General features: G+C 37.3%; 1 protein-coding gene and 1 pseudogene across 1 annotated transcript in view; one reads left to right on the plus strand and one right to left on the minus strand.

Moving 5' to 3' along the window:
• Positions 1-26150, plus strand: part of LOC115216390 (tripeptidyl-peptidase 2) — a 101881-nt gene that overhangs the window by 41969 nt on the left and 33762 nt on the right. Inside the window, exons 8-22 of the mRNA XM_029785686.2 lie at positions 225-301; positions 3493-3620; positions 4724-4823; positions 6112-6245; positions 8597-8727; positions 9684-9861; positions 10384-10538; positions 11240-11316; positions 12040-12146; positions 13493-13647; positions 16637-16753; positions 18414-18514; positions 20041-20140; positions 22051-22188; positions 25681-25928. Of these exons, the coding sequence (XP_029641546.1) occupies positions 225-301; positions 3493-3620; positions 4724-4823; positions 6112-6245; positions 8597-8727; positions 9684-9861; positions 10384-10538; positions 11240-11316; positions 12040-12146; positions 13493-13647; positions 16637-16753; positions 18414-18514; positions 20041-20140; positions 22051-22188; positions 25681-25928 (1946 nt within the window). The remainder of the gene's footprint in view (positions 1-224; positions 302-3492; positions 3621-4723; positions 4824-6111; positions 6246-8596; positions 8728-9683; positions 9862-10383; positions 10539-11239; positions 11317-12039; positions 12147-13492; positions 13648-16636; positions 16754-18413; positions 18515-20040; positions 20141-22050; positions 22189-25680; positions 25929-26150) is intronic.
• LOC115216891 lies at positions 17832-17946 on the minus strand (annotated as a pseudogene).

Genomic DNA, 26150 nt, shown 5'->3' on the forward strand with positions numbered 1-26150 from the left:
GTTGACTGTGTTTTTCATCCTTTCAGGATCAATAAAGTAAGTACCAGTTGAGTACTGGGGGTCACTGTAATCAACTATCCACCTCCTCTCCTGCCCAATTTCAAGTCTTGTGCCTATAGTAGAAACGATTATTATTATTATTATTATTATGATGATGATGAGAATTCCTTCATTTGGCTGCATGGAATGGTCTAACTTAATGTTTTTATTTTTCCCTGTTGTAGATGGTCAAAGTCATAGAATATAAATGTGATTTAGTGAATTACAGCTATGGTGAGGCTGCTCATTGGGTAAATGGTGGGTAAGTTGAATTTTTTTTTTTTCATACATTTGTTTGGTGTGTAAGAAAGGTCCTGCCCATGGCATTTGCAAGACCAGTGAAATTGGTCTTGTTAAAAATGTTACAAGTCAATGGCTGCAGGAAAACATTCTAGCTTTAAGCAAGGGTCCAGCTTGTAGCTGTTAAGATCCTGAAGAGAAGGAAGTGGAGTGGGGGTTGTCTTGCAAAGTTACTTGGTGATCTCATTGGTGCCATTGCCAAATAAAAATCATTCAGTACACTCTGTAAAGTGGTTGGTATTAGGGTTTCACAGTCTTGTAGGGCACCAGCTCCTTTTTATAATTTACGTGTTTCAGTCATTTGACCATGGCCATGCTGGAGCACCGCCCTTAGTTGACCAAATTGACCCCAGGACTTATTCTTTGTAAGCCTAGTACTTATTCTATCGGTCTCTTTTGCTGAACTGCTAAGTTACACGGACGTAAACACACCAGCATCGGTTGTCAAGCAATGTTGGGGGGACAAACACAGACACACAAACATATACATATATACGACGGGCTTCTTTCAGTTTCCGTCTACCAAATCCACTCTCAAGGTTTTGGTCGACTTGAGGCTACAGTAGAAGACACCTGCCCAAGGTGCCATGCAGAATGTGGTTGGTAAGCAAGCTACTTACTACACAACCACTCCTGCGCCTATATATATGAACTATTCAACCTATGCAAGCATGGAAAACACGTTAGATGATGATGATCATGATTATGAAAGTGAAACCCAAATATTGTTGGTTTGATATATTATTGGTTAGATCATCACTCTGTAGCTTTTGAATAGCTTCAGTTCTAAGAACAGTAAAATGTATCATCATCGTCGTTTAGCGTCCGTTTTCCATGCTAGCTTGGGTTGGACGGTTCTACTGGGGTCTGTGAAGCCAGAGGGCTTCATCAGGCCCAGTCAAATCTGGCAGTGTTTCTATGGCTGGATGCCCTTCCTAACGCCAACCACTCCGTGAGTGTAGTGGGTGCTTTTTACGTGCCACCCGCACAGGTGCCAGACAGAGCTGGCAAACGGCCACAAACGGATGGTGCTTTTTATGTGCCACCGGCACAAGGGCCAGGCGAGGCTGGCAACGGTCGCGAAACGGAAGGTTCTCTTACATGCCACCGGCACTGGTAACACATCTGCAATTTCCATTGATCGATTTCCATTGTATATCACATAGACATCAGGAAATTACAAACGTGCCATACACATTCAGATATATGCATAACAAAATTGTGAGACCCTAAAGAAATGAAAACTTTCATTGCCAGGTGAAGCAGACAGAAACTTTAACCCTTTCGATACCAACACGGCTGAAACCACCTCTGACTCTTTAGTACAAATGTCTTGTTTTCATAAGTTATGTTCCTAACACTCAGTTATGACAACTGAGTTAATTTATTAAATTCTTTGTTATATTTAAAATTGAAAAAAAAAAAACACAGAGCACCTCAAAATAAATACTGTAACGAAAGGATTAAGAGGAGAGCAAAGATGTCCATAGCAGTCACTACTGGTAGAAGAGTGGATGAAGTTTATAATAATGTTAAGGGGGATGAATAACAAAGATTTTCTACATTGGTGGGTTATTAAACTGATCAGTAACTGACCATTATACACTTGACTGGCAACCCTGTTTTTTGACCTCTTCTGGTTTTTCTCCACCTGGAGGTCAAATCCAAACTAGATCCCAACTGTTCCTCAGCCAGTGACAGAAACTATCAACCCACATGGAATTGCTTTGTGTAACAAATTGCAAACCCTTTGACTTGTTCTTGTTAATGCATACTCTCATTACCTAATTCAATATGGTGCCAAGTACCCCAATTTCCAGTATATCTGACACCATTACAGTGGTGCCAACTGCATATGCAGACTCAACTCTGTGTCCCAGTTTGGGTGGGACTTCTTCAGCATCTCCATCATCTGCAGTAATGATTTCAGTACCAAAGCATTGGAAGGAAAAAAAAAAGAAAACCTAGATGATGTCATAAGACATGATGATAGACTAAGTAATATCATGAGAAATATGGCTGGTAATTTAATGATTGTTAAGGGATGAAATGCAAAATCCATTCTATGAGGTTTAAACTCAAAATGAGGACTTGATAAAATGATATACTGAACTCATTTAGCCTTATCATCATCAGTTGGTTGAGCTTAAGTGGATGTTTTTAACCCACACATGCCATACATCTCGATCCTGCATTAGTTGAGGAAGATCTTCAGAGAAGCATCCAGTGTCTGTGATTGGTTGATCTACACCTGCTTAAGCCCTATGCTCCACTTTTTCTGCTACACCCATAAAATTGAGAAAAATCGATTTTGATTTGATATTCAACTGAACTCCCCAAATGATATCCAAAGAACATAGAAAGAGAGAAGTTTAAATTCAAAGATATCTTAACCATTATAAGATATTTGGGCTAATCTATCAGACTATTCTTTTCGTATTAGAATGAAGGCAGGGCAGATCTGTTAAAGGAAAATATACACAGTTTCTTTGTCTAACTGTGATTCGGATTATCATCATCCCTTAACGTCTGCTTTCCATGCTAGCATGGGTCGGACAATTTGACTGAGGACTGGCAAGCTGGGAGGCTGCACCAGGCTCCAATCTGATCTTGCAAGGTTTCTACAGCTGGATGCCCTTCCTAATGCCAACCACTCTGAGAGTGTAGTGGGTGGTTTTTACGTGTCACTGGCATGGGGGCCAGTCAGGCAGTACTGGCATTGACCATGCTCGAATGGTGCTTTTTATGTGCTACTGGCACGGGAGCCAGTCAGGCGGCACTGGCTACAGAATTTTAAATGATACTCTTGTTCTTTTTTGTATCATGTAGAAATAGTTCAAAATCATTTAGTTTAGAAGCATCTGTGGTGGTTTGTCTCTGAAGGGTTAAACATATTTCATGACATTATTAATGCATTGGACAAAATGCTTAGTGGTGTTTCTTCTGGCTCTTTATGTTCTGAGTTCAAATCCTGCTGAGGTCAACTTTGTCTTTCATTCTTTCAGGGTCAATAAAATAAGTACTAATCAAGTACTGAGGTTGGTGGTATTGACTAACCCCTCTCCATCCAAAATTTCTGGTCTTGTGCCAAACTTTGAAATTGTCATCTTAAATGTATGTAAAAATACTTAAATCTATTCAAATTCTTTGTAGGCGTGTCTGTGATATATTAAGTGAAGTAGTCAACAAACATGGGGTGATTTTTGTGTCCAGTGCTGGCAATAATGGACCTGCATTGTCTACAGTTGGTGTCCCTGGTGGCACAACTACTTCTATGATTGGTAAGTACTTTTTATAGGATTTTTAAATTTCATTTTTTTTTAATTGGTTTGCAAACAGAGACATCAGAGAGTCTCTTTGGTCTTATCTTGTTGAGGATGTGACAATCTCTTTAATGCTGGTGCCAGGATAAAATACACTCTGTAAAGTGGTTGCTGTTTGGAAGAGCATCCACCTGTAGAAGGTATGTCAAAATGGAACATGAGCAAGGTGTGGATTTCTATACAACCATGTGATTTTAAGTTCAATCCCATTGCATGGCACCTTGGGCAAAAGTCTTCTACTATAGCTCCAGGCCAACCAATGCTGTGTAAGTGGATTTTGTAAATGAAAACATAAATATATATATATATATATATATATATATATATATATATATATATATATATATATATATATATATATACACACACACACACACACACACACATATATACAGTAGAACCATGCTCCAGCATGGCCACAGTCACATGACTGAAACAAGTAATAGAGAAAAGAGAGTAAAAAGAGTTGTTTGAAAACCGAGGTACTACTGTATATGTGTGTGTGAGTGTGTGTTACTGTCTCCTTGCCTTGACATCACATGATAGTTGTAAACGAGTGACACCACAATGCAGCTGGTCTCCTTCGTTTCCAATATTCTATAATATTCTGGTCATGGAAAACAGATATTGAGTTCAGAGCCAGCCTTTAGTACTTTTCTCTGATATGAAAATAAAGATGTTGTACATTATACGTAGTTGTACTGTTGCAGAAAAGCCTTATTAATAAATCATGCCTTTCATTTCCTTCCATAGTTAAAATTGTCTACTTCTTGATGTCAAGATAAAAATTATAGATAAATACAGAAGAGGTAATAATTACAAAGTGTATTGTTTTCAATTATGTCCCCTCCTAAGACTGCCAATCTAGACCATGCATCATTTCAAGAATCAACTATTCTAGAGAATTACAATTTCAAAATTATGTATTATTTCGTGGTGCTGGATAAACTTCCATTGGTCTTATAGTTTTCAAAATAACTGTTGAATATCTTTTGGTATTGCTTGTATATATATATTGGACATCTGAATATTTTCTCGTATGGTAATGTTGTCTTCTTCAGGTGTTGGTGCTTGTGTGTGTCCGTCTATGATGGTTGCTGAATATTCTTTGCGAGAAAGACTGCCAATTATGCAGTATCCTTGGTCTTCCAGAGGACCTGCGTAAGTGATTCCACTTTTTTTAGTATATTTTTCTTTTCAGTATTTTTTTTCAGAGATCTAGCAAATATCATTTTCATCTAGGTTTATTTAATTTTTTAATGTTTTAGCACTTGAGCCATTTTCGTAGAGGCTGGAGGTGTTGAAGGTCTCCCACTTTAATTGGAACACAAAGCATTGTGGGTTTGTGGTATCTGTCACTGAGCTGAGGATCCACTTAGGTACTTGGAGTATAATTTAAACCAGATCCCTAAGTAGAGGAAACCTGGAAAACATTGAAAGTTGAATGGCCAGGCCTACCCAGAAATAGACTCTTGTGGAGCTTTCAGGTCAGGCATTTTGGTCGATTTCTAGCAATCATTGATCTGGCAGTGCCCCAATGGGTAAGCATTACTTGTCCTAGATAAATTCTGTGGGCACAGAAGCACCTTCAACTGGACCTGTCCAAGATGTGATGACACTGTCTGAACTACATGCAATCAGTCAGGGAATTGTTGATCTGTGGGGGTTGTTGAAAAGCTGTTATTATGTGTAGGATGGATCTGTCTATCTACTGCTTCTATCACGAAGGTCAGCCTGCTGCTTTCCTCTGGAAATGAGAGATAGCTATTCTACCCATGTTTGGTGGTGCTGGCAAAGGAAGTTGTGTAGTGGATGGGCATACCTGAAAGGTTTGTGGACTAGATTTTTTCACAGCCAAGTTCTCATTAACTTCAAGTATCACTTATTGAGGAGGGTTAGATCAAACTCCATTCATATTAGAGAAGGGGTGGAGAGAACTGTTCAGCTGGTTTGGCATCTAGGAAATATGTGTGTTGGTGTGTACCATGAAGTCACAATAAGTCTCTCTCTTGGAGTTTGAATGAACTCAATTAATGGAATCCAAAGACTAAGTGGTAGTGCTAAACTGGGAAGTGTGATGTGCCTTCCCTTCCTCCATGATGTTTTATTTACTAAAGATACTACAGCATTTGGTTACTTTCTCCCCTATTGAGATGTAATATCTCTGGGGCCTAATAAAAAAAAAAAAAGATAACTACCATCACATGATGTTCTCTAGTGGACAGTTAATGCAAGGGAGATAAAGTTATAATATTTGGTTGGATTAAGTTTGAATTTGGTTACTGAAGTCATGTTCTTGCAGCATCAATCCGAAGTTAAGGAATAAGGAAAAGACTCATTTAATTTTTTCAAAAACTGATCTTAAGCCTCTTGAGTAGAAATTGTTTAATAATATTGACTTATTGGTTGTTGTAATTGTCATTATTATCTTCATTATCATTATCTTCAGACCTGATGGTTTTATGGGTGTATGTATCAGTGCTCCTGGTGGAGCAATTGCTTCTGTTCCTAACTGGACCTTGAAAGGATGTCAGTTAATGAATGGAACCAGTATGAGTTCTCCAAATGCCTGTGGCTGCATTGGTAAGTTCACTTAATGATCTTTCACTTGAATTAACACTCTCTAGTAAAGATTTTTCCAGTTCCTTTCTTGTCTCGAAAACAAAAACTAATGTTTTAATATATCTCATTTATTTACCTGTTCTCTGTGTTTTACATATTTATTTTATCATTTAGTTAATTTAACCTTTCATCACTTGGCATAAAGCTACCTCCCTCATTACTAATCCCCCTCAGTAAAGAGTCTTATCTTGGAAGTTACTTAGTGACCTTGTTAATATGAGCGTAATGTAAAAAGCACCTTGTACACTCTGTGAAGTGGTTGGCGTTAGGAAGGGCATCTGCCCATAGAGACCATGCCAAACAGACATCAGAGCTTGGCACAGTCTTTTGGCATGCTAGCTCCTATCAAACTATCCAACCCATGACAGCAAGGAAAGTGGACGTTAAATGACAACAACAATGATGATGATGACGATTTATTGCTTAGTCTGTTGTTGCCAGTCTTTTTCCTACCTGCAGTCTAAGCATTATTAGTTTAAAATGATAACTAATCTTCTTCCATCTAGCTACATCATGGAGAAAGCCTCATAGCCAGTAGCCACTGTTGCATCTCTCCTTCTATCTACATAGCACCAGTGACCTTTCAGTGAGCTCTTATTAGCATCCTAAGAAACTGGGAACATAGTCCCAGTTAGTGACCCCAAATAAAAGAATTTGTCTGTAAAATTATGCCAAGCATGGAAGAGATAGCTCCATATGTTGTAGCATAGACAATTCATCTGGGAAGGCAGTACCTTTAAGTAAAAACTGATAAAGAGTAAGGGGTCTCTTTAGTTAGACAACTTCTGTTATGTTAATAAGTATAATAAAATGCACGGGTTGTTGATAGAATGGGAATCCAGCTGTGGAAACCATGCCAAAGTTATGACAGATGCATGGACTCTGCAAGCCAAATCTCTGGCTATCTGTCCAGGAGGGAAGTAACTGAATGACTACTGATACAGAGTAGAGAGCACTTTTTTAGTCAAGCTTCTTTATTGCTGGTAGTATGACAAAATGCTTTCAGCCCACAAGGTAAAACATACAGCAACAATAAAGTTGACTAGCTCTCTTTGTTGCTGTGTTTGCTAAATGATAAAAACTGCAGCAATAGGCAAGAAGTGGTGAAACCTGGATGTAATTTGTTGGTAATCATCTAAGTTCAAATCCTGGCTGAAGTCTGTTTTATTAAAGAGAAGTGACTGCTGGGATAGAGAGTACCAATACGGCTGACTAACATCAACTATGATTAGATGGCTTACAGTTCTAGGCTTAATTCTTACTGTGGCTCATTTAACTGGTAGAAATATATACACTGATGCAAGCTCAGATATACAAAGAGACAAATAGATGTAGCAATCTGATATGAATTTTTTAAGAAAAGCACCTCTGCCATCCCCAAGACTGGATATGTAAGGCTCCAATATGGGCACTAATTTCAAAGTATGAACAAGTTCCATACAATTGTATAATATTGTTGTGAAGTGTAGCAATCACTTGGTGAGTCGAATAATAGTTGATGAGTCAAACCATTCGAATGAGAACACACAGAATAGGGACCTGTTAACCCATTAATGCATAGTGATTTCTTATCAGTCAGAAAGATGCTTATTGAAACTACCCATTTTCAAAATCTCAGCCTTAACTCAAACAAATGAGGAGAAAATGAAGTTGGCTCACAAGCCATATGCTGAAGCCCAGTCGTCCTTAGTGCATGGAGATTGTGGAATTGTTTTGTTTAAAGATCAAACAAGAGTTTTGTGCTGATAATATCATCTTCAGGTGGCGAGCTGGCAGAAATGTTAGCATGCCGGGCGAAATGCTTAGTGGTATTTTGTCTGTCTTCATGTTCTGAGTTCAAATTCTGCTGCAGTCGACTTTGCCTTTCATCCTTTCGGGGGTCGATAAATTAAGTACCAGTTGCGTACTGGGGTCGATTTAATTGACTGGCCCCCTCCCCCCAAATTTCGGGGCCTTGTGCCTAGAGTAGAAAAGAATATCATCATCGTCAGCCAAGTGCCCTCCCTGTGTCCAGGGTTCAACTTGCCACGGCTCTCCAGTTCCTTATGTGTTGTGCTGCATGTATACAATCAGCCAGGCTCTTGTTTGCATCCTTTGATGTCTTCAGTTCACAAACATCTTGGCTCTCTTCCTCTCCATACTTCTTGTCAGGTTAGTCTTTGGCAGTGACTTGTAGTGCATTGTATGATAGCTTTGTGGACTTGATTTTCAACAATATAGTTATTTAAGAAAGAACTAAAAAGCAGTAGTATATATTTTTGTGAATCTTCTTTTTTGTTTTACTTATTCCTTTTCCCGATTCTCTATTACAGCGTTGATTTTATCTGGTTTAAAAGCCAACTCAATACCTTACAGTCCTTTCAGTGTAAGACGATCACTTATGAATGCAGCACAGCCGATTGAAGGTTGTGAGCCTTTTGGCCTAGGTGCTGGCTTATTGCAGGTAAATATTATCGACTATTTACGGTTGTTATTTTATTCAATTAAATCTTATTAAATAGTAGAAAATATGTAGAAAAAAAAAATAAGTAGGATTTTTATACAGTACACCTAGTCTAAACTATGGATGAACAAAAGGTGTGGTGAGATTAAAGGTAGGCAAAAGTAGGTAAACAGGAAAGGTAGACATATGTGATGGTGCAAGCAAAAACTATTAACATGGTGAAAAATTTGAAATGGTGTTTTATGTTTTTTTCAGAAAGAGCATAATTCATGGATTTCAGTACACTTTAAATTTTTCAAATATCTTAACCCTTTTGATACCAACCTGGCTGAAACCGGCTCTGGCTCTCAGTACAAATGTCTTGTTTTCATAAGTTTTGAATTAAAATCTTCCACCAAACCTTAGTCACAATTTATGTTCCTAACACTAGCTTAATGATAACCAAGTTATTTTACTAAATTCTTTGTTATATTTAAAATAATTGAAAGAAACAGAGAGCATCTCAAAATAAATGCTGTAACGAAAGGGTTAATATTTGACTGAGATATGCCATTTTTTTCGGATAAGTAGATGCAACCCAGAAAATGGACCTTTTTGTGAAAACTGTGTTTGAAGTTGAGACCTTAAAGACTTCACAACTTTAGCCTTTTCTCATTCAATGAATGGGTAGGACTCTTGGTCTTCAAGCTATAGTCATTTGCCACAACTAGTATTTAAAGAAGATCCAGTATTGACTTCAACCCCATTTTTCTTAGTTATTTATTTTGTGACATCTGATGTGTTTTTCCATGTGCCATCACATTATGTGGCAGACACACAAGAATATATACCAGTAAGAGTATACATGTGATAAATTCCTTCAAAATATTTTATTTTGCCTCTCAATTTTATGAAAGTGTGAATATTTTCTGACATTTTTCTCATGATTCCTTCATTTCTTTCAAATTCATTTATAGGTTGAAAAAGCTTATGACTTTTTGACAAATTATTCTGACGCAAAGGAACGCAATGTGCAGTTTCTTGTCACTGTTCCAGGAGGAAACCGTGGCATTTACATAAGAGATATCTGCAAACTTAACAAAATCAATGAAATATCTGTATCAGTAGAACTGTCCTACTTAGAAAATAAAACTGGTAAATATTGTTTGAACAATCTATCTTCATTTCTTTCCGTTTTTTTGCAGGTTTTTTTTTTTTTCTTGTAATACCAAGTGTGGAATACTTTTGAAAATTCAAGCATTTACATAAATGATTGGTGTAAATATTTCTCTACACTTAAAAGCATTTAACATTCGGTTGTGAATTGGAACCTGTACCCTTTGCCATCAATGCTAACCAAGGCAGATAGAATTGTTTACTCTGCTTGATATAAATTATAATGCAAGATCTGTTCCAAGATATGAAATTGATATCCATTGTTAATCTTTCACTTGATTTTTGCTTCCATAGTTCTGTATTACAATTATGAGCTGGCAGAATTGTTAGCATGCCAGACAAAATGCCTTGTGGCATTTTGTCCATATTTACATTAGGAGTTCAAATTCCACCAGTTGAGGACTAGTTAATCGAATTGGCTTAGCCCCACCCCTGAAATTGCTGGCCTTGTGCCAAAATTTGAAACTAATATAATGAGATGTTATTAATTCACCTTTACAGTGCAAGAAGATAAAATTGATTTCAATCTACAACTTTGTTTGACCTGTGATGCTTCCTGGGTTGAGATCCCATCTCATCTAGAGCTGAACACGTTCCGGTCTATCGGGGTTCAAGTTGATCCTCGTGGATTACCACATGGAGCTCATTATACTGAAGTAAGTTATTTTTTTTTTTTATTGAACCTAATACCTTTAGCTTTTTTCACATAATGAATGCAATAAGAGGAAGGAAATATAATATGCTAGATGTGTGACACTGAGTCCCCAAATGGCAAACCATTGGGAATCAGTGTAAAGTATAGTTTTCAACTAGATAGAGATGATATATTTGAATGTAGGATCTATAAACAGTGTCTTAACAACAGCAGTAATAATTGTATTCCTATCATTTTGTTTTCTCAAGGTCTTTATTGCTATTCTGTAACAAACTTACTTGCTTTCATCTCATATATATGATGTGTTCAATTGTTATCAAACAAGTACGCTATGAACCTTGGGGATGTGTGGCCTTATGGTTAGGGTGTTGAATTCTTGATCATAAGACTGGTTCCAATTCCAGAACCAGGAAGTGCGTTGTGTTCTCTAGCAGAACACTTCATTTCACATTGCTCCAGTCTACTTAGCTCTAAAATAAATTCCAGCAAAAGCTGGGAAGTTAATCATGTGATAGATTGGCATCCCACTAAGTCGAGATGTGTTGTAATCTTAATCACTTATATGCCATGGACACCTGGTTGAATTCCAGTCTTATGACAGACCTAACATGGTGAACATATGTTTATGATTTTCATTAGTAAATGGAAAAGCCTCATTTTATTGTTTGTTATTTCTTGTTAATTCTTATATTTTGTTTTCAGATAAAAGCATTCGATGTCTCGTGTCTGGAGAAGGGTCCTGTGTTTACTGTACCAATCACAGTTATTGTTCCTATTAAGTAAGTATGTTTCAGTTCTCAGTCCAGAAGTCCTGACATCCTTTGAAGCTTTTACTGAATATTTCTATTGTAAAGGATAGAATATTGCTAAACATCTGCCTACTTGATAATATAGCAGTTTGGCACAGTAATTTGAATTGATTCCAATTAAGTAGTTATGAATTTCATTCCACAGATTTCATCCATGGGCAAGTGTCTTTTACTATGTCCCTGAATTGACCCAAGATTTGTGAGTGAAATTGGGTTAAAAGAAATAGTGTAAAAGTCTGTCAGGTAGATGATACCCATACTAGGTTGTAAACTTAATCTGTAGCCCAGTGTAACTCTACCATCTGGCCCTTGGTGGGGGCCTTTGAGAGGTGTCCAAGAATTCTGATCAGGTTTCTGGATGCACTACTGTTTCCTACGGCCATAATCTTTGACTTCTGTTTTTTCTCTCTTTCTTATCCCCCCTGCAGGGGATTACTCTTCTTCTTCTGACTGGGCTAAGGAAAATAAAAAGATCCATTACAGAGTTATAACCTTTTTACTTGCAAACTACAACTGTTTACTTAAATAAAAAACAAAAGACCTGTGTTTTTAGCCATCTCCCAGAACAAAATATCAAAATCTTGCTTGCTTAACTTTGTTAGAATAGTCAGATATTTCATTAGCAAACTATTTTAAATGCTTTTTTTGTATCTTGTATGTGGTACCTTCTTCACACATTGACCATTGTTTCAGAATTACTGATGATGTCCATCACACTGTTTCTTTTACCGACGTCAAGTTTAAGCCAGGACAGATTAAAAGACATTTTATTCATGTACCAGAAGGAGCTACGTTTGGAGGTATTCTCACCATTTGTTTAAAAATGTCATTTGTTGTTTTTATTTTACTGATATTATAAGACCTACATGTTGCTAAGTGTTGCTAGCTACACTGTTGTAGATGTGTGTGACTGTTGCTAATCACACTATAATAGATTCCTTCAGTGTTGTTAAAACTATACTATTATGGGTGTCTTGCATGTTGTTAACTGCAATGTCAAATATGTTTTAATTGTTACAAACTACTTGTAAAATGTTTCAGATGTTGCTATCTTGTTTTGTTATTTAGTGAGATACAAATTTACACTGATTTGAGATTCTGAATGTGATTAGCAACTTTTAGAATGTTTTGATCATAATTAACTACACTATTGTAATTGGTCTCCATAGTACCTGAGAAGTTACTCCTCTGGCCGGTCTATCTATATTACCCGACAGGATTGTCAGTTCTTTGGGAAGTTATCACTCAGCTATTGAGTTTCTCACATGTTGCTAACTACATTGTTGTAGCATTTGAAAATTGGTAATTGGTATTGTGTGTGTTGTTAATTACACTGAAATTAGATCTCTGCTGTAAATACTTCTGTGTGTTGTTTATGATACCACTTCAATAATTCTGTGTTGCTAACATATGTGTGCTACTAAACACATTCTTGTAAAAATTCTTTTTTGGCCAACAAAATACGAATATTAGCATAAACAATTTCAGTCCAAGTATTTCTGTCTTTTGCCATGTGGAGTCCACCAGAGCAGCAGTCTCCAAACTTTTCTGTACCACAGATCAGTTTCATGCAAAACAATTTTTCCATGGACTGGAGATTCACATGCATAACGAAAAACTGTAAATTGCATCTCCTAATATAACAATGAGTGTAGTGTTTTTATACATTTGTGTGTGTGTGTGTGTGTGTGCATATTTGTCCAAGATTACTCAGTGGGAGGGAGTAGCAGGCTTCTTTTGGTCACTGTGTACCAGATTCTTTCATGAGGCATTGGTTGGTCATGCCATGAAGTAAGAGTACCCAATGTCATGTTTGAGAGACCAACTCGTATATATGTTTGTATGCCTTTATGTATGTGTGTGTGTGTGTATATATATATATATATATATATATACCTGCTTAGATATCGTCACCATCATAAACGTGTGTGTATATGTCTATCATTGTTTAACGTTTGCCTTCCATGCATACACATGTTTGTGTATGTACATAAATATACATGTATAAACAGATACACGTGTATGTATATATATATGTGTATGTATGGTATGTATGCATGTGTATGTCTGTGTTTAATATTACACATATTTGGTGATTGCTTTGTTTTTTCTAATGGGTAATTATTTAACATTTCTACATTTCTAGTTTTGAAGATTGAATCAAAAGACACAGAAAAAAGCTGTCGTTTCCTCTTACACACCCTCCAGCTGTTGCCTCAGTGTCAATACCGGAAACATGAATTTGACAAGCTTGTCACCCTTTCAGACCAGGGAGAATTTGTACAGTCTTTTCCAGTCTTGGTATGTATCATGGTACTATTTAAAATAAAATAATAATGAAATTATTGTGTATAGTGCTCAGGTGCACTACAATTCATCAAAGGTGCATGTTCAGTACATGGAATTATGTATGAAAGTCAAGAAAGTGAAGTGTATGAGTCATGATATACATGTGTGCATACGTATGGAGGGGGGGATATCAGGTGTAGTCATCATCATCATCATTTAACGTCCGCTTTCCATGCTAGCATGGGTTGGACGATTTGACTGAGGACTGGCGAACCAGATGGCTGCACCAGGCTCCAATCTGATCTGGCAGAGTTTCTACAGCTGGATGTCCTTCCTATGGCAAATTTCAGGAAGCATGGAGGTTTTAAGGGATGCAATGTCTAGGCAACTAACAACTGATGCAGGTAGTTTGTTCCATGCTTTAGCAACTCTGAGTGTGAAAAAATGTTTCCGAAAATCATCAGTCGATGCTCTTCACATGTGGATGCTTTTGAAAAAATACCCTGGGTTTTTTTTTTTGTGTTCTCATTAGGCAGCCTCATAGAAATGTCCTTCAGTTAGCATTTCATACATCCTCTTCATATTTTTGTCGATTCTAACCCATTACCTATGCTAGCATGGAAGGTAGACGTTAAACAAGGATGATGATGTACCCGCCACAGCCTGTTACTGGAACTTAGTGGTCACACCATGTATTTCACTCAGTCACACTGTTTAATTATATTGAAATGTAATTTTATTCTTTTCAGTCATTTGACTGTGGTTATGCTGGAGCATCACCTTTTACTTGAAGAAATCGACTCCAGGCCTTATTCTTTGTAACCTGGTACTTATTCTGTTGGTCTCTTTTGCTGAACTGCTAAGTTATGGGGATGTAAACACACCAACATTGGTTGTCAAGTGATGGTGGTGCGATCAGACACAAAGACACACACGCATATATAGATATAGATGGTGGGCTTCTTTTCAGTTTCTGTCCACCAAATCCATTCACTAGTCTTTGGTTACCCTGAGGCTATAGCAGAAGACACTTGCCCAAGGTACCATGCAGTGGGGCTGAACCTGGAACCATGTGGTTGGGAAGCAAGCTTCTTACCATACTGCCACACCTGCATCTGTTTGTTTGCATTTTTACAATATTTCATTATCAAACTTTAATATTTACCACTCATATTATATATGGAAGTCATTGATTTATTTGATGCATTTCTCCTTCAGCTTTGGTCTTGTTGACTAATTCAGATATGTCATCTACATGAAAAAAAAAAAGTTAATGTTAGTATATTTAATGTAAAGAGATTTAAAAAGCTGATTAAATGTCAAAGTATGTTTGGAGTTATCCCCCATACTTAACCTTTTTTTTAATCTCATTGGAGTTAGATTTTTAATACTCAAGGCATTAAATTTTTGAGTTACCTTATTGTTTAATTGTGCTTAATTACCCTCTTACACCAACCACTTGTCTCCTATTTCTTGTCTGCCTATCTCTCTTGTTACACCTTTTCAATGTTCCTACAACAGCCCCATCCCCCAAAACTGTAATTTTTATTATTTTTTTTCCATCATTTCCTTTCTCTCTTTATATTCATAAAACACACTCAAAATGAAAGCTTGAAGGAAATTTTTTGTTACCTGGAACGTAGTACATGCAAATACACAATATTTGGCTGTGAGATCTTTTCTTATTTGTTTCAGTCATAGGACTAACCATGCTGGAGCACCAACTTGAAGGGTCTTAGCCAAACAAGTCAACCCTAGTGCTTGTTTGGGTTTTTTTCTTGAAGTCTGCTACTTATTCTTTTGATCTCTTGCTGAATCACCAAGTTCAGGTGCCATAAGCAAACCAACATTGGTTTGTCAAGCAGTTAAGGGTGGCGGGTGGGGTGAGCAATGAACACACACACTCAGTGTGAGTATATGTATGTACACACTGTGAGCACATGTGTGTACACACACACACAGCATGAGTATATGTATGCACACACACACCGGGACTCAGTACAGTTTCCGCCTACCAAATTCACTTTTACTTTTTATTTTTCTACCAACTTGTCCAAATCAGCCAAGCTGCCAAAGGACTTAATCTGATTTTTTATGCAATCTCTGAAAAAATATTTTTTATAATCTTTACTTATTGTAATCAATAAAAAAAGTATTCGATGTAAATTGGATTAATAGATTTATTATTTATTTATTTATTCTGCAAATAACTTCTTTTGCTACAAATAACTTATTGTTATTAGATGCAATCCTAATATGATAGAGAGCATAATCAACTGAATTGCCATAGTCTAGTCTACAAGTGTCGAAAATCATTGACCTCCACTTCGTTTTGCCCCACATACAGCTTAGCATATTATTGGGTCAGTTTTTCTGTAGCTGGCTGAGTATCTCCTCGCCCCCTCTCTGTATTCTTTGGTTTCTTCTTCCTTTCAGTTTTCTAGTTTTTACCAAATGTTCAAGGCTATATCTTCTAATATGAAGTCCACTTGCACCCTTATGTTGATAAGAAGCTTCCTGGTGGTTTTAACTCATCCAAGGACTTCAGTGTTTGTCACTCTGTCTGTATATCACTGACTCAGAAAACAAAATTTTAAATCAGAGCCTAGAGAATGAAAATAGAATATTCCTTTCTACTATATGCACAAGGCCTGAAATTTTGTGGGAAGCGGCAAGTCAATTACATTGACCCCAGTACTCAACTGGTAATTAATTTATTGACCCCGAAAGGATGTACGCCAAAGTCGACCTCGGTGGAATTTGAACTTAGAACGTAGCGGCAGATGAAATACTGCTAAGCATTTTGCCTGGTGTGCTAACGATTCTGCCAGTTCGCCACCTTAATGAAAATAGAACACTGTAGTATATTTATTATGGTGCTTTACTTTGTTTCTGTCTTCTAATAATGCAAATATTAAAAATAATGACAAGGGTGGATTGGCAGAGTCCACTGCAATTTACTGTTACCTCATTAATGGTGTTTTTTTATTTTATTTCACAGGATAGCAATATACTGGAAGTTTGCCTTGCCAAGTGGTGGGCCAATCTTGGTGAAGTAACTCTAGACTACTCTGTCACTTTCCGTGGAATAAGTGTTGATTCAAAGCAAATTGTCATGGTACAGTATTCTTTGTTAATTCTACTTTGCTAAATGTTAGCATTTTGTTGAGAACTTGCGTGCACATACGCACGCGCGCACACACACACACACTATGTATATTGACATATGGAAATACATACCATGGGCTTCTTTCAGTTCCTGTCTACCAAATCCACTCACAAGGCTTTGGTTGGCCTGGGGCAATAGTAGAAAATGCTTTCCCAACATTCAAAACAGTGGGACTCAACCCAGAAACAAATTGTTGGGAAGCAAGCTTCTTACTCACACACCACGCCAGTGCCTGTGTGTTCAAATCCTAAAAATGCTATTCTTTTGTACTCTTGGGCAATGTAGATAACTCTGTCTGTGCCAGTTAACTAAGAGACTTTTTAATAGTGATATAAAATGGATTTTACTACGTGTGTGTGTGTGTGTGCGCGCACACACACACACACACACACCACACACACACACACACACACACACACACACACACACACACACACACACACACACACACACACACACAACACACACACACACACACACACACACAACACACACACACACACACAACACACACACACACACACTCTCTCTCTCTCTCTCTCTCTCTCTCTCATTCATGCACTCAAACAACACTTGCTCTACTATTCTTACAAATCCTTGAATTTTCAGAGCCGTCTTAGCTACTCTTTTACTTGTTTCAGTCATTTGACTGCGGCCATGCTGAAGCACCGCCTTTAGTCAAGCAAATTGAGCCCAGGACTTATTCTTTGTAAGCCTAGGACTTATTCTATCGGTCTCTTTTGCCAAACCGCTAAGTTACGGGGATGTAAACACACCAGCATCGGATGTCAATCGATGTTGGGGAGACAGACAGACACACACACACACGCACATATATATATATTATATATATATATACGACGGGCTTCTTTCAGTTTCCGTCTACCAAATCCACTCACAAGGCTTTGGTTGGACCGAGGCTATAGTAGGAGACACTTGCCCAAGGTGCCACGCAGTGGGACTGACCCCAGGACCATGTCGTTGGTAAGCAAGCTACTTATCACGCAGCCACTCCTGCGCCATGTGACGCTTACAGCATCTAGGTTTCCCAAGCGGTCACTCATCTAAGTACTAACTTAGAATTTGCTTTACTTCGGTGATCGGATGAGAACCAGTGCTTTCAACATGATATGGTTGTAAGCCGCGGTCAGCCTGAGGCTATAGTAGATGACACTTGCTGAAGGTGCCACACAGTGGGACTGAACCCAAAGCCATGTGGTTGGTAAGCAAGCCACCACACAGCCACTCCTGCACCTATATAAACTTATATCTGCTGCAAAACAATATCAGTTATATAAAATATAGATATCCTCGATGTCATATCCTCTTAGCTATGTAAAATCTAGAAAAAAAAAGCCCTTATGTAATATAATGTCAAGAATGAAAATTTATGAATAGTCATAAAATTTGCAAGTTTTTTCAGAGAAAGGTGAATTTTGTAAGTTGCTTGTTTATAATAAATAATAATAATGAAATTATTGCATACAGTGCTCAGGTGCACCACAACTTGTCAGAAAGTGCAATAAAAGTACATGCAGTAGTGTAAAAATGTCTGGAAAGCGATATTTTGAATGTTTTGTATCTTGTGTTGTTTTTTTTTTTTCTGTAGCATGCAGCTGATGGTATAGCTCGGTGCAATGTTAAAGCAACTCTCAGGCACGAAGAAATCTGTCCGAGCGTTTGTCTCAAGTCTTTAGCACAGCCACTTCGGTAAGTTTACTTTAGCTGTTTGTTTTTCTGAACCTATCACCAGCGCAACCATCATTGTGATCATCATCGTCATCATCATCACTACCAACATCATTGTCTTCATCATCACTACCAACATCATTGTCTTCATCATCATTATGTTATCAATCTTCAAGGTTGCAAACTGGCAGAATCGTTATCACGCTGGGTGAAATGCTTAGCAGTATTGTGTCTGTTTCCACATTCTGAGTTCAAATGCTGCTGGGGTCAACTTTGCCTTTCATCCATTCAGGGTTGATAAATTAAGTACCAGTTGTGCACTGGGGTTGATGTAATCAACTAGTCCCCCACCACCAAATTTCAGGCCTTGTGCCTATAGTAAAAAGGATTATGTTATCAATCACCTTTGTTGTTATCCGTCCAACCCATGCTAGCATGGAAAGCGGACGTTAAACGATGATGATGATTGTCATTGTAGATGTACTTGATGTACATAGCTAATAGGATATGACATCAAGTACATCAGTTGTCAAGCAATGGTGGGGGGACAAACAGACACACAAACACGCGCACGCACACATACACGCACATATATGACAGGCTTCTTTCAGTTTCCATCTACCAAATTCACTCACAAGGCTTTGGTTGGCCTGAGGCTATAGTAGAAGACACTTGCCCAAGGTGCCATGCTGTGGGACTGAACCTGGAATCATGTAGTTGGTAAGCAAGCTACTTACCACACAACCACTCCTGAGCACCTGTTTATTTTTTGTTTACATTATTGTTATTATTGTTTTTCATTGCTATGCAATGTAAAGTGTTTGGCATTAGGAAGGGCATTTAGCTGTAGAAATCATAGTAAATCTGACATTGAAGCTTGACACAGCCCTGTGACTTTGCTGGATCCTGTCAAACCATCCAGCCTATGCAAGCATGGAAATCGACTGTTAAATGACAACAATGATGATTGTTATGGAAGTCTCTCTTTTTCTTATTCTACCCTACATGCTCCCACCTACTTCTTGTAGTTGTTGTATTCCTGGATCTTTTAGCTAAAGTTATTCTTTTTTTTTATTTGGTTGCAGTCATTTGACTGTGGCCTTGCTAGAGCACTGCCTTTAGTCAAATAAGTTGACCCCAGGATTTATTCTCTGTAAGCCTAGTACTTATCCTATCGGCCTCTTTTGCCGAACTGCTAAGTTATGGAGACGTAAACACACCAATATCGGTTGTCAAGCAATGGTTGGGGGACAAACACAGACATGCAAATGTGCGCACACACACATATACGACAGGCATATTTCAGTTTCCATCTACCAAATCCATTCACAAGGCTTTGATTGGCCTGAGGCTATAGTAGAAGACACTTGCCCAAGGTGCCACGCAGTGGGACTGAACTCGGAACCATGTGGTTGGTAAGCAAGCTACTTAGCACACAACCACGCCTGCATCTGTTTATTTTTTGTTTACATTTTGTGTCAGAAACTTTTCTTGCCATTTCTTGTTATTGCAAAAAAAAAAATTTTTTTTTTACTTATCTTTTGCAGACCTGCTGAACACAAATTACGAAGTTTAAATGGTCCAAGAGATTTATTACCAGAAGGGCGACAAATTTATGCAATTGAATTGACCTACAACTTCCATTTGGTATATATTGCTAAATTCATTAATTTCTATCGAGACTTCTCTGTGTGTGTATTGTTATCATTGAAACATTGTTATTCTGTTTAGTAATTTAACACTTTTGGTGCCAAGCCACACGAGATAATCTTTAGTTCTGTGATACAGAACTGTTTATTTTAACTCTTACGACACCAAATATACTCAGTTCACTGCATGAGAAGTGGAACTAAGTTAACTCATTTTTGATAGTGAGGTACTTTCTGGAATTCTCCACATTTCATATGATGTGGTATGCACATTTTATTTTCACTGGTTAATATAAAGAGGTTATGATTAGCATATTGCACTATCAGTAAAAATTTAATCAGTGCAGGGAGGGTTAAAGTGTTCATATTTAAATTAAAACTTTGTCTTAAATTCATGGGAGAACCTTCTTGTTAATTGATGTTTACATACCAATTTTATTCAGAAATAAATAAAAGGAAAAGTTAGTTATTTTACTAACTAGTATTACCAAGTTAAATAAATTACCATTTTTAAATCTCAAAACGTGAAATATTCATCGAAAGTACTTTGTAGTAAAGATTGTTTGCCAACATAACATGGCAGTCCTGGTTTAGGACGAATGTTGCTGTAATTTAGCCCCGGGAGACATCGTCTCCAGTTGGCTATATGACATGATCTGCATTCTTATATTTTCCCTTGTTCGAAAATATAAGGACGCAGATCATGTCGTATAGCCAGCTGGAGACGATGTCTCCCGGGGCTAAATTACAGCAACATTAGTCCTGAACCAGGACTGCCACGTTATGTTGGCAAACAATCTTTACTGCATAATAATATCAACTTTCAAACTACTCACTACAAATATGGTTATTGCCCTTATGCTGTGTACAGAAATATCATGAACAAAGTAGTGACCTTTTTGAAATAGAAAAATTTGGAGTAAATTTTCCTTCAGTTATTTGGTTGTAGTTGAGCAAAATAAACCATGCATGTATGACAGATTCTGTTTTGGCTCAATGCACTCATTTATCAAATCCTGCTGAGGTCATCTTTGTCTTATGTTCTTTTGGGAGTCAGTAAAAAAAAATAATTATCAGTCTGGGGCAGTGAATTGTCTGAAGTGTAGAAATGTTGAACCTTGTAGTATTTGTTCTGGTTCTCTGTGTTGTATATCAAATTCTGCTTTGGTGCCAAAAGAAAGAAAAGCACTGTCACTGACCCCAGGATTTATTCTCTGTAAGCCTAGTACTTATCTTATCGGTCTCTTTTGCCAAACCGCTAAGTTATAGGGACATAAACACACCAGTATCAGTTGTCAAGCAATGTTGGGGGAACACACACACACACACACACATACACACATATATATACATATGTTAAACGATAGCGATACGATGGGCTTCTTTCAATTTCCATCTATCAAATCCACTCACAAGTGTTTGGTTGGCCCAAGGCTATATAGTAGAAAACACTTGGCCAAGATGCCACACAGTGGGACTGAACCCGGAACCATGTGGTTGGTAAGCAAGCTACTTATCACACAGCCACTCCAGAGCAGGCTGTTCCGTTGATTGGATCGACTGGAACCCTTGATATCATAACTGACAGTGGTGCCAATTGTTGGAGTAATCACTCTGAGCTCAGTATTATTGTTTCATATTCCACTGTAGACTGAATTTACTTTGAGAACTACTGAACTGGAAAAAATAAACATTTACCGAAATTGCTGAAGTCTTTTGCTATGGGAGTAACCCTCTGGGCCTAGATTTTTTTTTTTTTTTTGAAGACTCAGAAAAAGAACTAAATTTGTGAATATGCTTCCTTTGTTACCATTTACTCCTCCCTTTTCTCTTTGTAAAATATTCAACTAAAAAAAAAAAAAGAAATTAACGTGAATTTATATATTTTAATTCTCCATTTCTTTTTAGAGCAAAGGAGAAGAAGTCACACCTGATTGTTCTTTGCTTAGTGACCTGCTTTATGAATCGGAATATGAGAGCCAACTGTGGATGTTGTTTGATTCCAATAAATATTTCATCAGTGCAGGAGATGCATACCCCACACGTGTAAGATGTGTAGTCATTCTTTTGATTTTTTTCCACCTGTTTTTATTGGAATTTTTTTTGGCATTTTGGATCTTGAAGCGCATATATATAAAGCTATAAATAATATGTAAATATTGGGTTGAAAAGCTCTTTTGGATAACCTTTTTTCTGTTCAAAAGGGGATTTCAACTCACTATTTACATGCTCTTATTTATGGCCTTCTTTGCTTCAAGAACCACTGTTCCAAAATGGAATTATTTCACATTCTTTTGAAATTCTTATTTTTTTTTTTTTTGTCTGTTTTTCCCTTTGTGCCATTGGTTCAAAAGTCGATAAAGTTTTTACCTCTTGTTGGCCCTGATCAGTCAGGCCTCCTATGATCAAAGACATTCCAAACCGGTCTTGTTCCTATTTTTGAAGATGGCAGAATGGGATTTGAAGGAGATTTGGTTGTTATTTCTAGCAGATCAATTGACTACAGAGTAGATTCCTCACTGTCTCACATAAACATTCCGTCATTCAATATAGTCATAATTATATCCATGGCTGCTGATAAACATTGCTGCAGAAAGTCTGGAGAGAATCTCTGCAGAATTAGTCTTGCCATTGATGTTTTAATCAGTCTTCCGATGCTTGTTGTGCACCATTCGTTAGCTATTTTCTGTCAAACATTCTGTGTCCAAAAATATTAAAAACCCCTCATTTATTAAATGTTACTTGTGATGATGAATTTATACACAAACAGTAAATAAATTGATACAGGTCCCTTTTATTTAGATTCACATATATATCTGGAGTCAGCAGCTAAAATTCCCTTTTAGTTTGTAGATGTTCAGATGTACAATATCAATATATATATATATATATATACATATATATATATATATATATATATATATATATATATATATATATATATATATGTAGGTTATGAGAGGCAATGGTGTCAAAAAAACCCAAAGGTGTCAGGTAATGCTGAGTAAGTGCTATGGACAGACTATAGTTAAGCTCCAGGTTCAGTGATTATGCGAACGAGGAGTCCAACGTAGGTCATGACCAATTTTAAATACTATTAAATATTATTGGAACTTACACACACGGTACAAAAAACTTATATGTATACCATTCTGCTTAAATATGGAGCTGCAGATACAGTATCCCTGCATATCTTACGTCTGTTTTCATTCCTCCACTTCACTCTGTTTCATCTCTTCTCTAGGATAACTATTGCTTAACCATTTTCTCGCACCTTCTCCAATGAAGGGATATATAAAATATCCCGGAAACAATTGTAAGACCTTCTCTTTATAAATATTTTGAAATCTTTCACAGCCTTGGATTTTTATCTCGTTCTATTAATTTTTTATATATATATATATATATATACACCAGTATCATTTACAGAGCCCACACAACATGGTTGATCAGTGGGTGTGGTGGAGGGGTCTCTTAAGACAGCCTTTATATAAAGCATGGACAATCTTTTTCGAGAAGTGGACTGCATGAGACATGGCTCATCATCTGGTGGGCTTCAAAGTAATTTTTTGTTAGGCATGCCACTCATAAAGTTCTACAGGCCTCATGACTGCTCTCTATAGTTGCTCAGTTTGTTAGAGATGGTTACAAAGCCTCATTCATATCACACCATATACCATCTTAAAAAGAAAAAAGAAGGAAAATGTAGTCTGAAATAAAGCATTAAAAAGATGTGATCATTGCTAGATTTCCATTGGTCATAGGTCTGTCTAACCAAGGCTGGCCTGAGTTTAAAAAGCACCAATAACAGCTCTAGATCCACACACTGTTGATTCTACATTAACTTCAGCTGGAAGTAAAATTTTAGTGAGGAAATTAACCTCCAAAAAGTATACTCGATGTGCTAAAATTGTAGTCTTTTCCAGGCCACCAAAATTTATTTCTGTTGGTTTAAGCTGTTGGAAAATAAATTTTCCTTTTAGACAGGACACAAAATCTTCACAGGTAGTTTTCTTCTTTGTCTCTATTCAGTATTGAGTTCAATACTGAGATTATTGAAATCAATAGTGCCAGCCAGTGTTGCTAGTGTACTGCTGCTGCTTACTATGGTGATTTGTATTGCTCTGTCATACCTAAATTTAAAAAAAATTTTTATGCGCCCTTTTCTAGCCTAGCCAGGCTCATGGGCCCAGTTTCCCGGTTTCTATGGCTTATGTGTTCCCCCCAGTTGGATGGGACGTCAGTCCATCGCAGCGTTAGTCAAGAAACAGGAAGAAAGAGTGAAAGTTGAGGCGAAATAGTACAACAGGTCGCCACCAACCCCTGCCAGAGCCACGTGGAGCTTTAGGTGTTTTTGCTCAATAAACACACAACACCCGGTCTGGGAATTGAAACCGTGATCCTCTGACCTGAGTCTGCTGCCCTAACCACTGGGCCATTGCACCTCCACCATACCTAAATTACTGGAACTAAGTGACTCAACATGATTAAATAATGGATTAATTAACATAGTGTTTACCTATTTTGATGCTCTCAGTATGTCAACTATTTTTAAGGATTGGCAGCTTTTTGTTTTTCTTTTTAGCCATCCTCTTTGGAACTGCTTTACAATTTTTACTGAGCCTTAATCTGGATAATAGGCACTTTCTTAGTGGTTTCACATGGGATAGGTCAACTCTCTCCCACTCCTACACTTTGTTTACCAGGATGACACTTTAATGACACTTCCTAATTCCCTCACCCTTCTTTTCCCTGACAATATGGGCATGTACATCAGTTTCATCTGACACATTTCTCTCCAATGAGATCCTAGTTTTCACAGTACCTTACTGTTCAAAATTCTTTGCACCTCTCCTCACAATGCAGGATATAAGTAATTTGGTATGTACTCTCAGGTCATTTCCTTGTTAAATAAAGTTACCACCTAGTTTTCCCATATAACTTGCTGGGCATCATTCCCTGCTCTCCTCTTTCTTTGCAGTTGGTCAGCTCTACGTATCCACTACATTAACTTATTTAGCAACCCACTTCCTGTTGAGTCATGAAAATGGCACCTGTGTTGATTCTCTGCCTATCTCTTTCTTTCAGAATGATTGTCATCAAATTATATGCCGAACAAATGGCTCTCTTAACCATCCCTAACTCATATTTTCTTTCCTTCTAGCAAATATCTTTAACCTTTTGCTTGTTTTCATCCTTGGTCTGTGGCCATGCTGGGGTACTGCTATGAAGGGTTTGATTTGATTGATCAGTCTCTTTTGCTGAGCTGAAGGGATGTAAACAAACTAACACTGGTTGTCAAATAGTAGTGGGGTATAAAGGCAACACCTGTCGGGCTTCTTTCAGTTCCTGTCTATCAAATCCACTCACTAGGCTTTAGCTGGCCTGGGGTTATAGTGGAAGACACTTGTCCGAGGTATTGTGCAGTGGGACTGAACTGAAGACCATATGGTTAGGAAGCAGGCTTTTAAACACATTAATACATTGATTTCTGATAAATGGTAAAGCTAACAAATCCAAATGTTTGTTGTATTGCAGTATAGTGTCAAGCTGGAGAAAGGAGACTATGTAATTCTACTACAGATCCGACACGACAATCGTGAAATGGTGGAGAAACTGAAAGACACTGTCCTGGTTCTACACCATCGACTGCAGAATGCACTTTTCCTGGACATCCACGCATGTTGGCAGAACACACTTTCACCACAAGCCAAAAAATTATGCTCCCTGTGTGCCCACAAAGGCACCACATATCCATTATTTTTCTGTCCTTTACCAGACGATAAGTAAGTTTCTTGAGGAAATATTTGTTTGTTTTCCACTCTTTTCAGCTTATTATTTTTTTTGTACTGAAATGAATTTCTTTTAATTTTTAGAAACATAAAAAATTTTTTTTATTCTAATTATAAAAAATTATCATATCTTTTTATCTCAACTTAAAATTTTTTTTTTTTTTATTTGAGTATAAGGTTGGCTGTCTTTCCAAATCTGTCATAAATATAAATAAA

Source organism: Octopus sinensis, linkage group LG10, assembly GCF_006345805.1.
Source record: "Octopus sinensis linkage group LG10, ASM634580v1, whole genome shotgun sequence".
Taxonomy (NCBI): domain Eukaryota; kingdom Metazoa; phylum Mollusca; class Cephalopoda; order Octopoda; family Octopodidae; genus Octopus; species Octopus sinensis.